The sequence below is a fragment of the Diceros bicornis genome, chromosome 14, assembly GCF_020826845.1.
Source record: "Diceros bicornis minor isolate mBicDic1 chromosome 14, mDicBic1.mat.cur, whole genome shotgun sequence".
NCBI lineage: Eukaryota > Metazoa > Chordata > Mammalia > Perissodactyla > Rhinocerotidae > Diceros > Diceros bicornis.
Genome location: NC_080753.1, coordinates 33,162,129 through 33,180,032, shown reverse-complemented (window position 1 = coordinate 33,180,032; position 17,904 = coordinate 33,162,129). Strand labels below are relative to the sequence as shown.

General features: G+C 53.9%; 4 protein-coding genes and 1 long non-coding RNA gene across 9 annotated transcripts; 4 read left to right on the top strand and 1 right to left on the bottom strand.

Annotated features, from left to right (window-relative positions):
* The first annotated feature begins 1,715 nt into the window (after positions 1–1,715).
* LTA (lymphotoxin alpha) lies at positions 1,716–3,594 on the top strand. 3 transcript variants are annotated; one of them, XM_058553982.1, is made up of 4 exons: positions 1,716–1,950; positions 2,356–2,463; positions 2,554–2,659; positions 2,900–3,594. In XM_058553982.1, the coding sequence occupies exons 2-4, from the start codon at positions 2,365–2,367 to the stop codon at positions 3,310–3,312; spliced, it is 618 nt and encodes a 205-aa protein (XP_058409965.1). In that variant the 5' UTR covers positions 1,716–1,950; positions 2,356–2,364; the 3' UTR covers positions 3,313–3,594. The 3 variants fall into 3 exon arrangements, with proteins under 3 accessions (XP_058409965.1, XP_058409964.1, XP_058409966.1); XM_058553981.1 differs by having other exon boundaries at positions 1,716–2,073; XM_058553983.1 differs by lacking the exon at positions 1,716–1,950 and having other exon boundaries at positions 2,284–2,463.
* A 1,671-nt stretch (positions 3,595–5,265) lies between these two features.
* TNF (tumor necrosis factor) lies at positions 5,266–8,036 on the top strand. The gene is made up of 4 exons (XM_058553980.1): positions 5,266–5,620; positions 6,209–6,254; positions 6,440–6,487; positions 6,813–8,036. Exons 1-4 carry the CDS (start codon positions 5,435–5,437, stop codon positions 7,232–7,234), a joined length of 702 nt encoding a protein of 233 aa, XP_058409963.1. The 5' UTR covers positions 5,266–5,434; the 3' UTR covers positions 7,235–8,036.
* Positions 8,037–10,067: 2,031 nt separating this feature from the next.
* On the bottom strand, positions 10,068–11,987 carry LTB (lymphotoxin beta). Of its 2 annotated transcripts, XM_058554791.1 has the most exons (4): positions 11,826–11,987; positions 11,352–11,403; positions 11,087–11,158; positions 10,068–10,697 (listed from the first exon to the last, which is right to left on the bottom strand). In XM_058554791.1, exons 1-4 carry the CDS (start codon positions 11,985–11,987, stop codon positions 10,243–10,245), a joined length of 741 nt encoding a protein of 246 aa, XP_058410774.1. In that variant the 3' UTR covers positions 10,068–10,242. The 2 variants fall into 2 exon arrangements, with proteins under 2 accessions (XP_058410774.1, XP_058410775.1); XM_058554792.1 differs by lacking the exons at positions 10,068–10,697; positions 11,352–11,403.
* On the top strand, positions 10,789–15,938 carry LOC131413860 (uncharacterized). Of its 2 annotated transcripts, XR_009222040.1 has the most exons (4): positions 10,789–11,187; positions 11,474–11,770; positions 12,510–14,875; positions 15,825–15,938. It is a non-coding gene; the product is annotated as an uncharacterized LOC131413860 (long non-coding RNA). The 2 variants fall into 2 exon arrangements; XR_009222039.1 differs by lacking the exon at positions 15,825–15,938 and having other exon boundaries at positions 12,510–15,573.
* Positions 15,939–17,804, top strand: LST1 (leukocyte specific transcript 1). The gene is made up of 4 exons (XM_058553870.1): positions 15,939–15,953; positions 16,347–16,443; positions 17,012–17,034; positions 17,577–17,804. Exons 1-4 carry the CDS (start codon positions 15,939–15,941, stop codon positions 17,721–17,723), a joined length of 282 nt encoding a protein of 93 aa, XP_058409853.1. The 3' UTR covers positions 17,724–17,804.
* The last annotated feature ends 100 nt before the right edge of the window (positions 17,805–17,904 follow it).

The following is a 17,904-nucleotide window of genomic DNA, read 5'->3' as shown; positions in this document are numbered from 1 at the left end:
TTTGTGGAATAGAGAGAAAGCTAAAGAGATGGAATGAGAATGAAAAGTAATAACAGATAAGACTAGTAAGGCATGAAAGGCAAAGTTGCAGGGCCTCAAGTAGGAGGAGAAAAATAGGAGAAATAGCTTATATACACCCTGAATGGTAATTCTGTGCCACAGGACCCCAAGACCCTTTGGGAACTCTGTGCCAAAGGAGAGCAGCAATGTGCCCAGTGCAACATGGGAGGACTTTAGCCTCCATCACCACTATCCTCAGCACCAGCCCCTCCAAAACCCTCCAAATGAAAGCATAACAACATCAGTAAGAGTAATAATGATATTTGAGGTGGCCAATTGTTATTTCCTCAATCTTATGAAACGTGAATAAAATCATCTTTAGAAACCTTGTTGTTTTAAACCTGCAACTTACAAGCTAAGTGAAAACTGGCTCATGTTCAAGAATGTTCATATCAGCGTTTTTCATATTAGCCAAAAAATAGAAACAAACCAAATGCCCATCAGTAGAAGAATGGATAAATATAATAGAATATTACATTGCAATTTTAAAAAACACTACTGATATGTGCAACCACATAGATGAATCGCACAAACATAATGCCAAGTGAAAGAAGCCAAACACAAACGAGTACATTCTGTGTGATTTCATTTATATGAAGTTCAAAAGCAGGAAGAACTAATCTATGATAGTAGAGGTCAGAAAGTGGTTGGTTATCTTTGGAGGGTATCAGCTCAGAGGGGGCACGAGAGAACCTTCTGGGGACCTGATAATATGTTGGACTAGCTGGTGGCTACATGGCTATACACAGGTGGAAAAGTTCATCAGGCTGTCACTTAGGAGGTGTGCACACCTCACTGCACCTAAGTTCTATATCAGTAAAAGGGGGAAATCCTTCATGATTTTAAAAGTGTATTGACTCATGGCAGCTAGACTGTTGGTGGTGAACATGATGCAGTCTATACAGAAGTCGAAATGTAATGATGTACGCTTGAAATTGATATAATGTTATAAACCAGTGTTACCTCAATAAAAAAAAAATGATGTATTGACTCTGCAAATGCTAAGTCCCTTAGCTGTTGCCACCCCACCCTAGGTCACCACTCTTAAGATCTTCCTGTGTGGAATTCCAAAGCTTCCCCGGTAGAGAACTCCGGAAGTTGTCCCCCACATTCCTGGATCCTGGCGTGTGTTTGGGGTTATATAAATCTGATCTTTGGGGGCCCCTAAGCTCAGGATGAGGTGGAGGGCATCCTCAGGAGTGAGATGACACCTCAGCATACATGAGTGCGTGGCCTCACCCCTGGGTAGGGAACCATGACACTTATCTTCCAAACCAGGACACTTTTGAGAGCGAAAGGGGCTCCAAGAATATTTTCACCAGGACAGCAGGCATAAACCAGGATGTCCCAGGCACAGGGGTATATAATGGAACTTCTTGATAGGAAACCAGCCAGAGGACCTGGAAAGTACACATACTGGGATAAGTGTGATTTGAACCATTTGGGACAAGAACGGGGGTACAGAGAAGGAAATGGGCCCAGAGAGAAGCCTGTAATCAGCCAAGGGTGCAGAGGTGTTATATATAATCACTCTTCAGGGAACCAGGCCTCCAGCCCACACCCCAGCTGCTCCCCCTTCTCCTCCCCCGAATTGACTGTCCCTTCTCAGGAACTCCTAAGCCTGACCCTGTTCCCTGGCCCTCCCAGCTCACGGTTCCCCTGACCCCACTCCCTTTCCCAGAACTCAGTCATCTGAGCCCCCAGCCTGCGGTTCTCTCCTAGGCCTCAGCCTTTCCTGCCTTCGACTGAAACAGCAGCATCTTCTAAGCCCTGGGGGCTTCCCCGGGCCCCAGCCCCGGCCTAGAACCCGCCCGCCGCCTGCCACGCTGCCACTGCCGCTTCCTCTATAAAGGGACCCAGGCGTCCCAGCCCAGGGGCCCTGCACAGCAGGTGAGACTCTCCGGCCCCATCTCCTTGGGCTGCCCAGGCGGCGGACTCCTTCCCTGGGCAGGCGTTCGGCCCCTCAGCGTGCACCCCGGCCCCTCCTGCACTCCTGCCTGGGCCTGGGCCTCGGTGGGTTTGGTTTTGGTTTGTTCCCCCTCTCTCTGATGCTCCGTCTGTCAGTCTCCTTCTCTCTGCCTCTTTCACACATTTTCTGTTTCTGCCGCGACCCTTCTCTGTTCCCTTCTCTGCTCTGTTTCTCTTTCTGTCTCCCCCTGCTCACCTCGGGGTTTCCCTGACTGCATCTTGTCCCCTTCTCTGTCTCTCGCCCTGTGTCTCGTGGTGGCTGTCTCCGCGGGCAGGAGGCCTGTCTTCCGCAGCGCCCCGCCCCGCTCACTGTCTCTCTCTCTGCAGGTTCTCCCCATGACACCATCTGGACGTCTCTACCTCGCGAGGGTGTGCGGCACCCCCCTCCTCCTCCTCCTTCTGGGGCTGCTGCTGGCCCTGCCGCCTGAGGCCCAGGTGAGGCAGCAGGAGAATGGGGGCTGTGGGGGAGGCCCAGCTGAACCTTGGTCCAGCCCTAGAGCCTCCCTCAACTCTGTTCTCCCTTAGGGGCTCCCTGGTGTTGGCCTGTCACCTTCAGCAGCCCGGACTGCCCATCAGCACCCCCAGAAGCACTTCACCCAAGACACCCTCAAACCTGCCGCCCACCTTGTTGGTAAACATCCACCTGACCTCCCAGATATGTAGCCCCCAGCTCTCCTCCTAACCCCCCTTCAGGGACCCAAGCATCTACTCCACCTCTCCCTCAACTTCCCCAACTCCCAAATCAGAGGCATCCCACTGGCATCTGTCCTCCTAACCATCCCCTAGGAACTCAGTCCAGCACCTGCTTCCTTAGGGATTGAGACCTCTGACCCCCAGGTCTTTGACCCCCATCCCCAATGGCTCTTCCTAGGAGACCCCAGCACCCAGAACTCGTTGCGCTGGAGAGCGAACACGGATCGTGCCTTCCTCCGCCATGGCTTCTCTTTGAGCAACAATTCCCTCCTGGTCCCCACCAGTGGCCTCTACTTCGTCTACTCCCAGGTGGTCTTCTCTGGGGAAGGCTGCTTCCCCAAGGCCACCCCGACTCCTCTCTACCTGGCCCATGAGGTCCAGCTCTTCTCCTCCCAGTACCCCTTCCATGTGCCTCTCCTCAGCGCTCAGAAGTCCGTGTGCCCAGGGCCACAGGGACCCTGGGTGCACTCGGTGTACCAGGGGGCTGTATTCCTGCTCACCCAGGGAGACCAGCTATCCACTCACACAGACGGCATCTCCCACCTACTCCTCAGTCCCAGTAGCGTCTTCTTTGGAGCCTTTGCTCTGTAGAAAAATCCAGAAAGAAAAAAAAATTGGTTTCAAGGCCTTTTCCCTATTTTGCCTCCATTCTGACCATTTCAGGGGTCACCACATCTCTCCTTTGACCAGTCCAACAGTCTCAAGCCTTCCCCACTCACATCACCTGGAGCTTCCAAAAGAAGGAATTCTAGGCACCCCAGGGGACCACACCTCCCTGAACTACCCCGGATGCTTGGCTGAGGATTTTAAGCCTGCCTAGAATTCCCTCCCAGAACTCTTCACCTGTCCTACCAGTCTAGGGGGGGCCGAGCCCTAGACATGGAGGGGGAACAGACATGTGGGGGAGTTTGGGTGGATGACTGGAGGCAGGGAGGGGGGATTATTTATGAAGGGAAAATTAAATTATTTATTTATGGAGGATGGAGAGAAGGGAATAATAGAGGGATATGAAGAAGAGAGAGAGAAATATGCCCAATAGATGAAAAGAGGTTGTCGGCACAAGGATGACCTAGCGAGAGAGAAATAAAGTGGGTCTGAGGGACCGAGGGGCTCTAGAAGGAAGCGAAAGGCTCTTAAGAGCCAGTCATTGCTTGACTAGACACCCCACAAGGAGACATCTGCGCCCTCGTTGAAGCCCAATAAACCTCCTTTCTCTGAAATGCTGTCTGTCTGTGTCTGTCTGTCTGGGAGGGGAGAATTTCCCAGGTCTCTCTAAGGAAAGGAGGGAGGACAGAGGCCTCAGAGGGGACAGGAGCTGTGGACATACAAGGAGATAAAGGGGCCTGAGGAGCTCTGGGGAAATGTGGCGAACTCACAGGGGCCGGGCAGCTAGATAGCCCCAGGGGAACCAAAGGATAAGCTGAGAAGACAAAGGGAAAATGAGGGTCCAAGGTCTGGAGGGGTGGAGGTCAGGGGAGCCCGGGCAAATATGGCCACAGGTAGAGGCTCCGAGGAATGGGGGGTTACAGGAGGCCTCTGGGGAGAAGGGATCATACCACAGGGTATTCAGGGCCATGGAGGTGGAGCACAGGGACCCCCTGGAAGACATGGCCATGCGCAGAGCCCTGAGGAGTGGGAAAGCCTCCAAGGCTGGGAGCTGAGGATACAGGAAACATCTGAGGAGACATGGTCATGCACAGGGGCTCTGAGGCCTAGAGCTGTCTCCAGGAATCTGGAGGGAGCAGGAGTTCTTTGGGGATACACAGCCACACAGGGGCTCTGAGGGGTGGGGGGCTTCATGCAAAAATCGAGGCATCAGATTCCCTTGGAAGCCAAGACTGAAACCAGCACCGTGAGTCCTTGGTCAGAATGAAAGAAGAAGGCCTGCCCTCGTGGGGTTCGTGAATTCCCAGGGTTGCTTTCACTCCCTCTGGGGTTGTCCCAGGCTTGTCCTGGCCATTCCCACCCAGCCCATCCAGAGGCTCCATCCATGCCCCTCACCTCAAGCTCCCCTGCCCCCAGCTCCTTTTCCCCAGGGATCCAAACACATGTAAGGACCCAGCACAACTTCCCCCTCAAGTTTTCTCCCCATCAAGGACTCAGCTTTCTGAAGCCCCTCTCATTGCTAGTTCTATCCCTACGTGTGTCCTGTATGGCAATCAGAGGGAAATGGCCCCCAAAAGAAATGGAGGCAATAGGAATTGTGGGGAGAGGGGAACTGGGGTCCAGCCTCCAGGGTCCTCCATACACAGTTACACAGTAACCGGCCCAGCAAGCCCCCTCAGAATCTGAGTGGGGAGAGTGGGAAGTATCCTTGATGCCTGGGTGTCCCCAACTTTCCAAACCTCCGCCCCCATGATGGAGAAGAAACCGAGACAGAAGGTGTAGGGCCCACTACCGCTTCCTCCAGATGAGCTCATGGGTTTCTCCACCAAGGAAGTTTTCCGCTGGTTGAATGAGAGCCTTTCCCCGCCCTCCTCTCGCCCGGGGCATATAAATGCAGCTGTTTGCACACCCAGCCAGCAGAAGCTCCCTCAGCGAGGACACCAGGGGACCAGCCAAGAGAGAGAGAAGCAACTTCAGAGACCCCTGGAAATAACCTCTCAGAGGACACACCCCCCGGACAAACAACCAGGCGATTTTCTCCCTCTAACACACGCCCCAGGGCTCCACCATCTCCCAGCTGAATTTGAGCCCCTCTGGAAAGGACACCATGAGCACTGAAAGCATGATCCGCGATGTGGAGCTGGCCGAGGAGGAGCTTGCCAGGAAGGCAGGGGGCCCCCAGAGCTCCAGACGGTGTTTGTGCCTCAGCCTCTTTTCCTTCCTCCTCGTCGCAGGAGCCACCACGCTCTTCTGCCTGCTGCACTTCGGGGTGATCGGCCCCCAGAGGGAAGAGGTGAGTGCCTTGCCAGCCTTGGCTCATTCTCCTACTCAGAGAGAAATGGGGGAGAAAGAGGAGGAGAGGTGGGGGGGAAAGAGGTGTGTTGATGGGGAGGGGTGGGAGGGAAAACATGGAGAAAGATGGGGAGGCAGAAGGAGATGTGGAGAGAGATGGAGGAAGACAGAGAGGGATGGTGAGATGGGGTGCTTGGCACATGGAAGGTGCTCACTAAACATTTGTGGAATGAATGAATGAGCAAGCAGATATATGTATATAAAGAGAGGTGTGGGGTGTGAGAAGAGAGATGGGGAAAAAACAACTAATATGAATAAAGATGGTGAGACAGAACGAGATATGGGAGACATGAAACATAAGGAGAGAGATGAGGGAAAGAGATAAGGAAAGATAAAGATAGGATGTCTGGTACATGGAAGGAACTCAATGAAAGAGTTGTTGAATGGATGGAGGGATGAATAAATGGATGAATGGAGAGAGAAAACTAGACACATCAGGGCAGAGAGTACAGGCTAGATAAGCAGCCTGGCTGTTTCTCCCTTAGGGATGACTTGCTCTGATGCTAATCCTCTTTCTTCTCCCCAACAGTTACCAAATGGCTTCCCGTTTAACAACCCTCTGGCCCAGACACTCAGTAAGTGTTTCCAAAACCTCTCCTAATTCTGGGTTTGAATGAGGGTGGGGGTTAGTCCTGGGAGGGAAGCAGTGGGGGAAATTTAGAGTTTTGTTTTTGGGGTAGGAGGAATGGAGGTCAAAGTAGCAGGATATTTTCTGGGAAGCTTAAGGGTCTCACCTTTTTGTTTTCCTTTTCCTCCTCAGGATCATCTTCTCGAAACCCAAGTGACAAGCCTGTAGCCCATGTTGTAGGTAAGAGTTCTGAGGATGTGTCTGGGGGATGAAGAAGCAGATGGGATATGGAGGAATAGGATTTGGGGGCTGAACCCAGGCTGAGAGTAGACAAAGCTTGGGGACAGTGTGACAAGGATTTGCTGCGCTCCAGGAGAGGGTGAAGGAACAGCACAGGCCTTGAGGGGGATACTCAGAACCTCACGGCCAGATGGGATGTGGAAAGACAGACAGGGGACAGGAACCGGATGTGGGAGGTGGGCAGAACTTGAGGGCCAGGATGTGGAGAGTGGAACTGACAGGGTCACACTGACTCACTTCTCCCTCTTTCTCTCTCTCCCTCCAGCAAACCCCCAAGCCGAAGGGCAGCTCCAGTGGCTGAGCGGGCGTGCCAATGCCCTCCTGGCCAATGGCGTGGAGCTGACAGACAACCAGCTGGTGGTGCCAGTGGACGGGCTGTACCTTATCTACTCCCAGGTCCTCTTCAGAGGCCAAGGCTGCTCTTCCACCCATGTGCTCCTCACCCACACCATCAGCCGCTTCGCCGTCTCCTACCAGACCAAGGTCAACCTCCTCTCTGCCATCAAGAGCCCTTGCCAGACGGAGACCCCAGAAGGGGCTGAGGCCAAGCCCTGGTATGAGCCCATCTACCTGGGAGGAGTCTTCAAGCTGGAGAAGGGTGATCGACTCAGCGCCGAGATCAATCTGCCCGACTATCTGGACTTTGCTGAGTCTGGGCAGGTCTACTTTGGGATCATTGCCCTGTGAGGGGGCAGGACATCTGTCCTCGCCCACCTCAATTCCTTTATTATCCACTCCTTCAGACCCCCTCATCCCCTTCTGGTTTAGAAAGGGAATTAGGGGCTCAGGGCCAGGCCCCAAGCTTAGAACTTGAAACAACAACACTTAGAAACGTAGAATGCAGGGATGTGTGACCTGGAAAATGGGGCACTGGCCACCACCAAGAATTCAAACTGGGGCTTCCAGAGCTCACTGGGGGGCTCAGGTTTGGATCCCTTAATACAACCTGGGACATCTGGAATGTGGGGCCCAGGGAAACTTTGGTTCTGGCCAGAACACTTCAGAACATCCCTTGAGATCTCACCTAGAACTTGACAAGAGTGGACCTCAGGCCTCCCTTTTTTCAAATCTTTCCAGACTCTTCCCTGAGATGTAGAGCCCAGGCCCTCCCCCACGGGGCAGTCTCCCTCTATTTATGTTTGCACTTGTGATTATTTATTATTTATTTATTATTTATTTATTTACTAATGAATGTATTTATTCAGGAGGTGGAAGTTTCCTGGGAGACCCAACATAGGGGCTGCCTTGGCTCAGACATGTTTTCTGTGAAAACGGAGCTGAACTATAGGCTGTTCCCACCTGGCCTCCTGGCCTCTGTGCCTCCTTTTGCTTATGTTTTTAAATAATATTATCTGATCAAGTTGTCTAAATAATGCTGATTTGGTGACCGACTGTCGCTACATCGAGGAACCTCTGCTCCCCAGGGGAGTTGTATCTGTAACCGCCCTACTGGTCAGTGGCGAGAAATAAAGTATGCTTAGAAAAGAAACATGGTCTCTTTCTTGGAATTAATTCTGCATCTGCTCTCCCTGAGGGTGGGAGGCCACTCCCTGAAGTCCTTTCTCCACAAGGCTTAAGATCCCTGGACCTAGTCCCCAGTCCTCCAATTACTGGGGCTCAGGAGACTCGACATGAAACAATTCTCAGACTAATATGCCCCTCCCCCAGGAAACAGGAGCCCGAACCTAATTTCCTTTCCCTCAGGGCGTGGGAATTTCCAACTCTGGGAATTCCAATCCCAGCCGGGGAAGTCCTGCAGCTCAGGTGCTCAGGTGAGATTTCCGGCTGTTGCTGCCTGAGGGAGAGCCAGGGAAGGGCCACATTCTCAGGCACCTGAATCACAGCCAAAGCACTAGACATTCAGACACCTGGGCTCCAAATCATCCTGATCCCTGGCCCCTCAGCCAGCCCTGTCCTAACTGTGCGGCCTGAACCAGTCACTGAACCTCATCTATCAAATGGAGATAGGAACCACCACATATGGGGCCATGAGAGAACAGAAGACCTAAGCTACCTCAGCGCACCTAGCACGGCACTTAGCGTAGTAAGCACTCAGTGAATTCTGGCTTTCTACCTTTATCCAGCCCCCAGCTGTTCTATCCCCTTCCATCTTTCAGCGGGTAGAATTGAAGAGACTGAAGAAAATTTAAAAACAGGTATAAGATGTGAGTGAAGGACTCACATGCCAGCTCACTCCAATTTTCTTGGAGAATGATGAGAGGAGGGATGTGAGGTAGATTAACTGAAAAGAAAAAAGCACTCCCTCCCCCAGAAGGGTCTTTTGGACACAGAGTCAAAGACAAATATGGAGTCAGAAATGTAGACCCAGAGAGTGGAAGCCCCCATTGGGCTCTGAAGTTGGGCTTTCTTTCCTGCCAGGGTAGCCAAGCAGGGGAAAATCGTGTGGTGTCCCCCAGGGATAGGGTGACACAGTTAGGGCCTTGGGTCCCCCTCTGCCTCCTCCAGCCCAGGGCTGAAAGTCGGTCATAGAGTGAAGGGGCTGCTGTTACTCACCCCGAGGCCCTCACACTTGCCCACTTACAGGAAGGGGACCTGAAGTGTGAAAGAGGGGTGAGGACTTTCCATCCCACCATGGACAGGGCCAGATGGCCTCAGTTTTTCCCCCTCCCCTCCTCCCCAGGTTCTCCCCAGTGTCCTCAGGCACTACCCGCACCCTATCTCTCTCTCTCCATCACCCTCCCCCTTCACACACCATGAGCTGTGGTTCTTGCTCCTTGGAGAAGAGTTGGCTGTGGGGTAGTAGCTAAAGGGGCCTTCAGGTAACCAGCAGGGGAGAAGTGCTGGGTCCCTCTCTCAGTAGTTCACCTCAGTACTTCACTCCTCAGCCATATTTGGGTTTACTCTGTGCTGGGCCTTTCTTTTTTCTTTACTTTTCTTTCTTTCTTTTTTTTTTTTTTTTGAGGAAGATTAGCCCTGAGCTAACATCTGTTGCCAATCCTTCTCTTTTTTGCTAAGGAATATTGGCCCTGGGCTAACGAGCTAACATTCGTGCGCATCTTCCTCTAGTTTATATGGGACGCCGCCACAGCATGGCTTGATAATGGTGCGTTATGTCCGCACCCGGGATCCGAAGCTGCGAATCCCAGGCTGCAAAGCGGAGAGCACGAACTTAACTGCTACGCCAGGGGGGACCCCTGCGCTGGGCCTTTCTGAGTGATGTTTGCCTTCCCCTGTAATGACCCCTCTCACTGTGGGGAGGGACTCAAGAGAAAAGAGCGGAGTGTGGAGTCTGGTGGGGACCAGGTGGCTCTGAGAATCAGGATGCTTGGAGATGCTTTGGGGTTTGAGGAGATCCCCTTCATTCTACCTCCAACTGGGCTAATGCTGGGGCAGGGCCCTTCCGAGGCAGGGGTGGGTGGGACCAGTAGACTGCCAGACCAGTGAGCAGAGGCCATGCCAAGTGTTATGAACCGTTTCAAGCAACCAGAAAAGTACAGCGAATATTTAACCAACTCTTGTGTACCCACCCTGAATGAAGACAAGTTAACATCTCAGCATCTGTATTTGGCAGCACTAAAACATTACATTCTTTATTTTCAACAGGCTCAGTATCAGTTTCCAGTCTCTTACATTTTTCCCATGGCCATGGGGTCCCTGGTGACTGGGTCCCCAATATCCGGACTGATTCCCACACTCCCACCGTGCATTCGTTTTCCCCGGGACGTAGGCGGCCCTCACCCCACCATCACGGCCCCAAAGAAGGTCTTCCCTCTCCTGTAGTCCACCATATCGGGATGACTGATGTTGACAAAGACCCTCTCACCCCTCCGGAGCTGCACCAGGCCGCCGAACCCCACGCTCGTGTACCAGAGGGGCCCGTACTCCCGCCTCCGGGCTGGGTCCACGACCGGGGTCACGGTCTCGGCACCCTCGAGCAGCAGCTCGGGAGCTCCCGGCCCGTAGGCACCCCCTGCCCGGTACAGCCGGCTGTGCAGCGTGACCGAGTGGTCGAGGGGGCCCCCGCCGGCAGGGGGCGCCCGGCCTCGGTAACCGACGTGACAGTAGAGGTAATAGAGGCCGTCCTGCGGGAGAGCCAGCCCCTCAGAGCCGGAGAACTGCGTCCCGCTCCTTAGAAATGCCTCTTCTTTCTTCGCTTCCCAGCCTAGCCCCTGCCCTTTGGTCCAAGCGCCTGCGAAGAAACGGGCCTGTGAGCTCTCGGGAATACGATCCTGAGAGGAGCGATCCAGGCCCGGGACTTCTGCGGGGGGCGGGGCGGAGAGGGGGGCCTTTAACCCCTGCAGGAACCGAGCCGGGGAAGGGGAGTGGGGTGCTGGTGTTACCTCTGCAATGAGTATGAGTTGGGAACTGAGGGCACCTGGGTGTGGGGTGCGGAGCGCTGTGGTGGGGAGATCCAGGCCGGGTTTTGCATGCTCCAGGAGGGAAGCAAGCGGAAGGGTGGGCTCTTTAGGGGGAGAGGTGGTGAGGCGGCTCGGAAACCAAGCTCTGCAATAACAGAGCAAAAGGACTCTAACTGTGGGTGAGCAGACCTTGGACTATTGAGGTCTCTGAGATTCTTACCTATGAGATGGGCAGCCGGGAGCCTAGGGCTGAGATCTGTTTCTGCCTCCTCCTCTGGGAGCTCCTGGGACCCTGGAAGGGGCGAAGAGTCCATGATTGGGGTAGGGCAGTCACCCACGCACAGTCCCCCTAAGGGGACAGGGTGCCAGGGCCCAGGGATGGGTCACCTGGGTTCCTGGAGGAAAAGTATCTGGGGATCCAGATGGGTGGGAGCTGGAAGTCCCTGAGGGCTGGAGCAGGGGAGGGGGAGATGGTCTGCTCTTACCCAATCGCAGCTGGGCCTGTGCCTGTGCCCCTGGGTCAGCGGTCCCTGTTACCTGGGTGGGTGGGGTCACAGTGCTCAGAGTTCAGTCTTAGCTAACGCCAACCCCACCCTTTCCAACATAGACCCAAGCTCCAGGCCTGGGGTTTCTCCTACCAGCCCCATCCCCAACGTACCTCTCCCTGGAAGAGAGAGCAAGCAAGGCATGTGTACTTGGGCAGAGCGACAGAGGCCTGAGTATGTCTTGGGAAGGGAAGAAGAGACAGACAGACGACCAGGAAGGGGCTTGGAGACATGAGGACACAACAGCCTCACAGGAATGTGGAAAGAGAGCCAGCCAGAAACAGACAAGACATCCCCACCGGGGACAACCAAACCAGCTGAGCAGGATGAGGCCAAGAAACTCCCAGGCATAGCCAGAGGTAAGTGAGCATCAGCAATAGACAGCCCTCTGGGGGACTTGTTGCAGCCACTCACCAGTCCTCCCTGCTCCTGAGGCACCAAGGCCAACACAGCCAGGACAGTGATAGGCACAGCCAGCAGCAGGGTCACCAGGGAAGTGGCTCCTGCCACAGCCAGCAGGAGGCAGCCCTTCCCCTGGGGCCTCCTACCCCGGCCCTCCAGCCCCAGTGTCCCCATTGAGACTGAGCCAGGGCCAGGGCAGGGGGGCTTTCATAGCTCAGGGGTGGGGCCACCCCTTCCCCATAGACCCACACACCTGGCTGGGACTTTCCACACACCCCTGCTCCCCTCACCCAGCTTCCTGTTTACCCAGAGCTAGGGTGGGGCAGCTGGATGCCTGGGTTCTCTGAACTGGGGAAGGAGTTGGGGTGAAGAGACAGGCTTTCAGGGTAGAGCTGGAGGGGGCCTTAGAGATCTTCTGGCTCAGCAGGGAGGGAAACTGAGGCCCAGGGCAGGAAGGTAGCTTGCAGAAAGTCAGGCAGTGAAGCTGCAGGGAGGACACAGAACTCCAGATTTCCAGTACAGTCTGCCTTCTTCTACACTCCAGAGGTGGGTACTGGAGGGAAGGCTACATCCGCATCCCTGAGGTCAAGGGCTGGAATAGGACAAGAACTGGGGTCTTCAGGGATGAATGGTCCCCTGAGAGGAACCTATCCCCACACTGGTCTGACCTCCTCCCATTCCCTTGCTCACTCCTAGCCCCTGGAGCTCGGTGAGAAAGGCAGAGTTAAGCCAGTCCACAGCGATGGCAGCTGAAGGGGTCTCAGCCTCACCACTGACTACTGACTCACCGAGGAGGGGTGGACATGGAGCATTACCTCCCTGGCTACACAGAGTGCAGGCAGGAGAGAGGAGGCACGGCCCCACCCTCAAAGAGCTTCGCAGTCTGGAATGAGCCCCGTACCTTTAGTAGGTGCTGACTAAATGTTAAGTCAGGGCAAGAAAGGACAAATGAATGAGTAAGCAAAACAAAGCAGCAAGGATCAAATGAATGGCATGGTAGGCAGTGCAGTAGGAGTTGAAGAGGGGAAAGACCAGCCAAAGAAGTTGGACGTGGTCCCAGATCATCTCCCCTTCTTGATGACATCTCTGCATGTTCAGGCAATAATAATAATATGGCTAGGGGCCGGCCTGGTGGCGCAGCAGTTAAGTGCACGCGCTCCGCTTTGGCGGCCCAGGCTTCACAGGTTTGGATCCTGGGTGTGCACCGATGCACTGCTTGTCAAGCCATGCTGCGGCGGAGTCCCATATAAAGTAGTGGAAGATGGGCACGGATGTTAGCCCAGGGCCAGTCTTCCTCAGCAAAAAGAGAAGGATTGGCATGGATGTTAGCTCAGGGCTGATCTTCCTTATACACACAAAAAATAATAATATGGCTAATATACAAATAGCATTTAGCATGTGCCTGCCACTGATCTACACACTTTATATATAATAATGCTTTTAATCCTGACAAAAACCGTAATAGGGAACTGAGGCACAGAGAGGGTAAGGAATTTGTGGGAGATCACACAGTGGTGGCAGAGTCAGGATTTGAACCCAGGCAGTCTGGCCCCAGAGCCTTGACCACAAGACAGTTTAAAAACCAAGTACTAACTTCAGATTTGTGCATTTTAGTGTATGTAAATCTTGCCTTTCTCAGTCCTCTCAAAAAAGAAATGGGGAGGGGCCAGCCGGTGGCATAGCGGTTAAGTGCGCACACTCCGCTTCGGCGGCCCAGGGTTCTCAGGTTCGGATCCAGGGTGTGCACAGATGCACTGCTTGTCAAGCCGTGCTGTGGCGGCGTCCCATATAAAGTAGAGGAAGATGGGCATGGATGTTGGCCGAGGGCCAGTCTTCCTCAGCAAAAAGAGGAGGATTGGCATCGGATGTTAGCTCAGGGCTAATCTTCCTCACAAAAAAAAAAAAGGGGGAGGGGGGAGCAAATGCTGATAGTCAATGATAAGCATGGTAAAGGGTTTAGAGGTAAAATGTACTGAGGTTTGCAACTTTGAAAGGTATCAAAAAATAAGATGCATTGATAGATATGTGATAAAGCAAATATAGAAAAATGTTACTTGTAGAATCTAGGTGGTGGGGATATGTTCACTGTATAGTTCTTTCAATTTTTTTCTGTTTGAATATTTTAATAATAAAATTAAAAAAAAAAAAACCTGAATATTGTCCTACTGTCCTGCATGGGGAACATTGTAGATGGGGGGAGGGGGCAGAAGTAGCAGAAAGTTTCTGAATTTGGAGAAGGAAATGCAAATGATATGGACCCAGGCACCAGATCTCCTCACGCTTTGCCTCCACATGAGCTCCCCGGTCATCACCCTCCTCAAAGACTGGGTGTGTAATCCTCTAGCACCCATCTCCCTTCTCATCACAGTACCACTAAGAGGCCTTCATCCAGGTCTCTATCCAGAGGGCCTCGGACCACTGCCCTTATTTACTTTTGTGCCCAACATCAGAATGCTGCCTCCTGCAGGAAGTCCACCTGGATTGCCCATACCTCCTTTCCCAACACCAACTTGTCATCAACTTTATCTCCTAGATCTATCAGCAGTGCTCATGTAGATCTAGTCTGGCTGCCTCTGACTCTCCTGTTTGTTAATCAGTTGGCCAAGCACACTGCTAGGTACAGCCCCAGAACACCAGGTGAGTCACCCCGAATCCACCAGAGCTCACAGTCTGATATGGGAGCCGGGTGTGTGTCCACACACATACACTGAGATCGTGAGCGCTCACTGGATGCAGTGTGAGGGATAATTGGGAAAAAGTTAATCAGGGAAGGCACTCAGAGGAGGTGTACATTCACTGACTACTTGCAGGATCAATAGGATGGCTGGAGCTGAGGGGGATTACCGGTTTAGTTACAGTCACAGAAATCTGAAAGGAAAGATGTCATAACCCTAACCCCCAAAGCCTAACTTCCTCTCCTAACATTACTGCGGAGGTGCTGAGGCCAGAGGAGAAGTTAAAGCCAGAGGAGGGGTGGGAATGTCTGAGGTGGCAACACTGCTCTCTACCCAGGCAGCTCTGGCCAGTCTGGAGTCTGTCCATCCACAGGCCACAGGCTCTGGGTAAGCTGAGAGAGAGCAGGGACCCTAGTGGGGGAAATCCAGTGGGGGTAGGGGGACAGTCACATCCCTGAGTGAGGTGAGGCTAAGATGAGGGAAGGGAGAGTATGGCTTTGAGGTTCCCTGGGACCTGGAGGAATCCTCTGTCCAGCCTCTATCTCTGCGCCTCAAAGAAATTAAAAACAATCCACTTCTGCCCCCACTGCCCCTCCTGGCCACCTCAGGCCCTCCTCTCCACTTGTGCTTCTGCTTCCCACTCCCTCACACACACCCCAGCATTCCTCTTGAACCCAGGAAGGTCTCAGTTTCCAGACCCTGGTCTGCATCTGGCTCTGGCGGGAAGTCGGTGGCCCCCTCTTTGCCCTCAAACAGGAACCAGTGGTTGTAGGGCAGGAAGTGCCTGAGGGGAAGTTATGCAGCCCCAGACACTCCTCCCTGCCCCACTTCAGCCCCAACAGTATCTGCCCCTGGGAAGCAGCTCTCCGCACGCATGAGCCAAGTAGGGCTCTGCTCTCCCAAGCTGCTCTGGAGCTGAGGGAGCGGCCCCAGCTGCCAGGTGGTGCTGGACACTGCCTTCCCTACTTTTCCACCAGTCCCCACGTGCACTCCAGACCCTGGCTCCTCCTCCTCCATCAGCCCCCTCACCAGAACCTAGAACTATCCAGTGCTGAAGAGGCCCCTCTGAACCACCTGGTCAGCTTAGGGCAGGGGAAAAGGGGTGGGCTCTGGGGCTGGACAAAGCTGCCCTTGAACCCCAGCTCTGCCTCAGGGCTGAATGTCCTAGTAAGAGTCTGGGCTCAAGTCTCGGGTTCCTCACCAGGGAAATGGGCACCGTAATACCCTATGTTGTGGGGATTAGCAGTGACAAATGGCAGGTGCCTGGTTCAGGGTTGGCACAAGTGAGGCTCCTCAGGCTGGGAACGATTGTAACAGAGGGCCCCACACTTTACAGATGAGGAACTTGAGGCACGTGACTCCCCCAGGCCATTTAGCCTGGAAGAGCAGGGGCTAGGTTTCCTGATCTCCAGGCCAGTCTTCAGTCTCCGACCTAATAATGTCGGCAGAGATGGACTCGGCAGAGGTAACACTCTGCACAGAGGGGGTTGTGGGTGCACAGGGAACGATAGGTGAAAAGTAGTGTGTGTGGTTCATGAGTAGGTGGCCAGGGCCTCTCAGAACCAGCCAGTACAGGTAGACAAGGGACTTTATGGGGAAGCCCAGAGATGGCCGGGATAGTGGTGGGAAGCCTCTGAGGGGTGAGCGATCTTGGGTATGAATGGCGTAACGGATAAGGGATGGGTACCTCTCGTAGGAGGTGAGGTAACATAGTCTGGGGCGAAGACTCTCTGAGAGGATGTTTTTCTGCCTCTAAAACTGTTGGAGAGGGGAGCTGAGACATCCGTGCCAACCAGGAGGATGGGTAAACTGAAGAGAGAAAAGGGCCTTCTAATACTGACGCCTTTTCCCTACACAGATGAAATTTTACACATATGGGAGCTTGGGGCTGGGGGGGCTCCTGCTCCTGGTTGTGGTTGTTCTGTCTGCCTGTCTGTGTCGGCTCCATCGGAGAGGTAAGCCCCACCCTCGTAAGCCCCACCCTCATCTTCCTCATTCGTCCCACAGCAGTGCCCCTGGTTGCCCCCCACCACCCTTTCCTTTTTTTTTTTTTTTTTGTGAGGAAGATCAGCCCTGAGCTAACATCCATGCCAATCCTCCTCTTTTTGCTGAGGAAGACTGGCCCTGAGCTAACATCCGTGCCTATCTTCCTCTACTTTATGTGGGATGCCGCCACAGTGTGGCCTGACAAGCGGTGTGTCGGTGCACGCCCGGGATCCGAACCTGGACCACCAGCAGCAGGGCGCGCGCCCTTAACCGCTACGCCACGGGGCCGGCCCCAAGCCACCACCCTTTCCTACTGCTTTCCCAGAAGTCCCCATCAAGCCTGACACGCCCTGGGGGAGGAAGATGGTAGAAGTCAGGCAGAGAGGAGAGGGGAGAGTGTCCAATGAGAGAGGCTTTGGTGTGAGAACCACAGGGAAGTCAGCAAGTGAGGACACTTCCGTGGGGGTGTGGGGAGCACGTGAGGAGTGCTGGAAGACACAATGGGAGGGCCGTGCTGAGCTTCTTCTTTCCTTCCAGTGAGGAGGCTGGAGAGGAGCTGGGTGAGTCTGGGGGCAGGGAAGTGGGTGATGGGGTGACAAGAGGGGGCTGAGGGCTGAGATGGGGGGGCAAGAGAAGAGAGAGAAAGCAGGGGCATGAGAGAGTTAGAGGGACAGAGAAAATAGAGAGAGAGAGGCAGAAAGAGAAATAAGAGAATGAGAAGAGAAGAAAGAAATGGTGTAGAGACAGGAAGAGGAAATAAGACAGAAAGGAGAGAGAAAGAGAAGGAAATGAGAGAGACAAAGTGATGAGGAGTGAGAGAAAATCAGAGAGAGACAGGGAAAATGAGAGAGAAACCAAGAGGAAAAGTAAGAGAGATTAAGAGTAGGGGGTCGGGGGATAGTGAGAGAAACACAAAGAGAAAGGGCAGTGCGAGAAAGGAGCAAGAGCTTAGAGCTCTTGTTGGGTGCAGAGCAGGGGAGACTGAGGGGGCAATGAGGCAAGAAAGAGGGCGTGGGGCAAGAACTTACAGGGGAGGATGAGAGAGAGGGAGGCTCTCTGGGGACCAGTGACCTCCCGTCAGCATCTTCTGCCCTGACCCCAGGCCCAGCTCTCGGAGCAGGAGCCCCACTACGCGTCTCTGCAGAGGCTGCCCCGCAAGGGGCCTGACAGTGGCCACCAAGAAAAGGAAGTCTCCGAGGAGGACCCCAGCAGCGACTACGCCTGCATTGCCAAGAACAAACCCACCTGAGCACTCTGGATGCCTCCGTCAACCCAGGCGGGTGCTCGGGACCGTCCTGTGGTTCACCCAGTAAAGACAGTGGTCTCACCACCTTCTGTGTCTCAGGCTTCTCAGTCCCTCTCAAGCCCCCGTTTAATATGGCCGCCATCAAAACTTACTTCAGCCACTCTGGGGTCAAGCAGTGATTTAT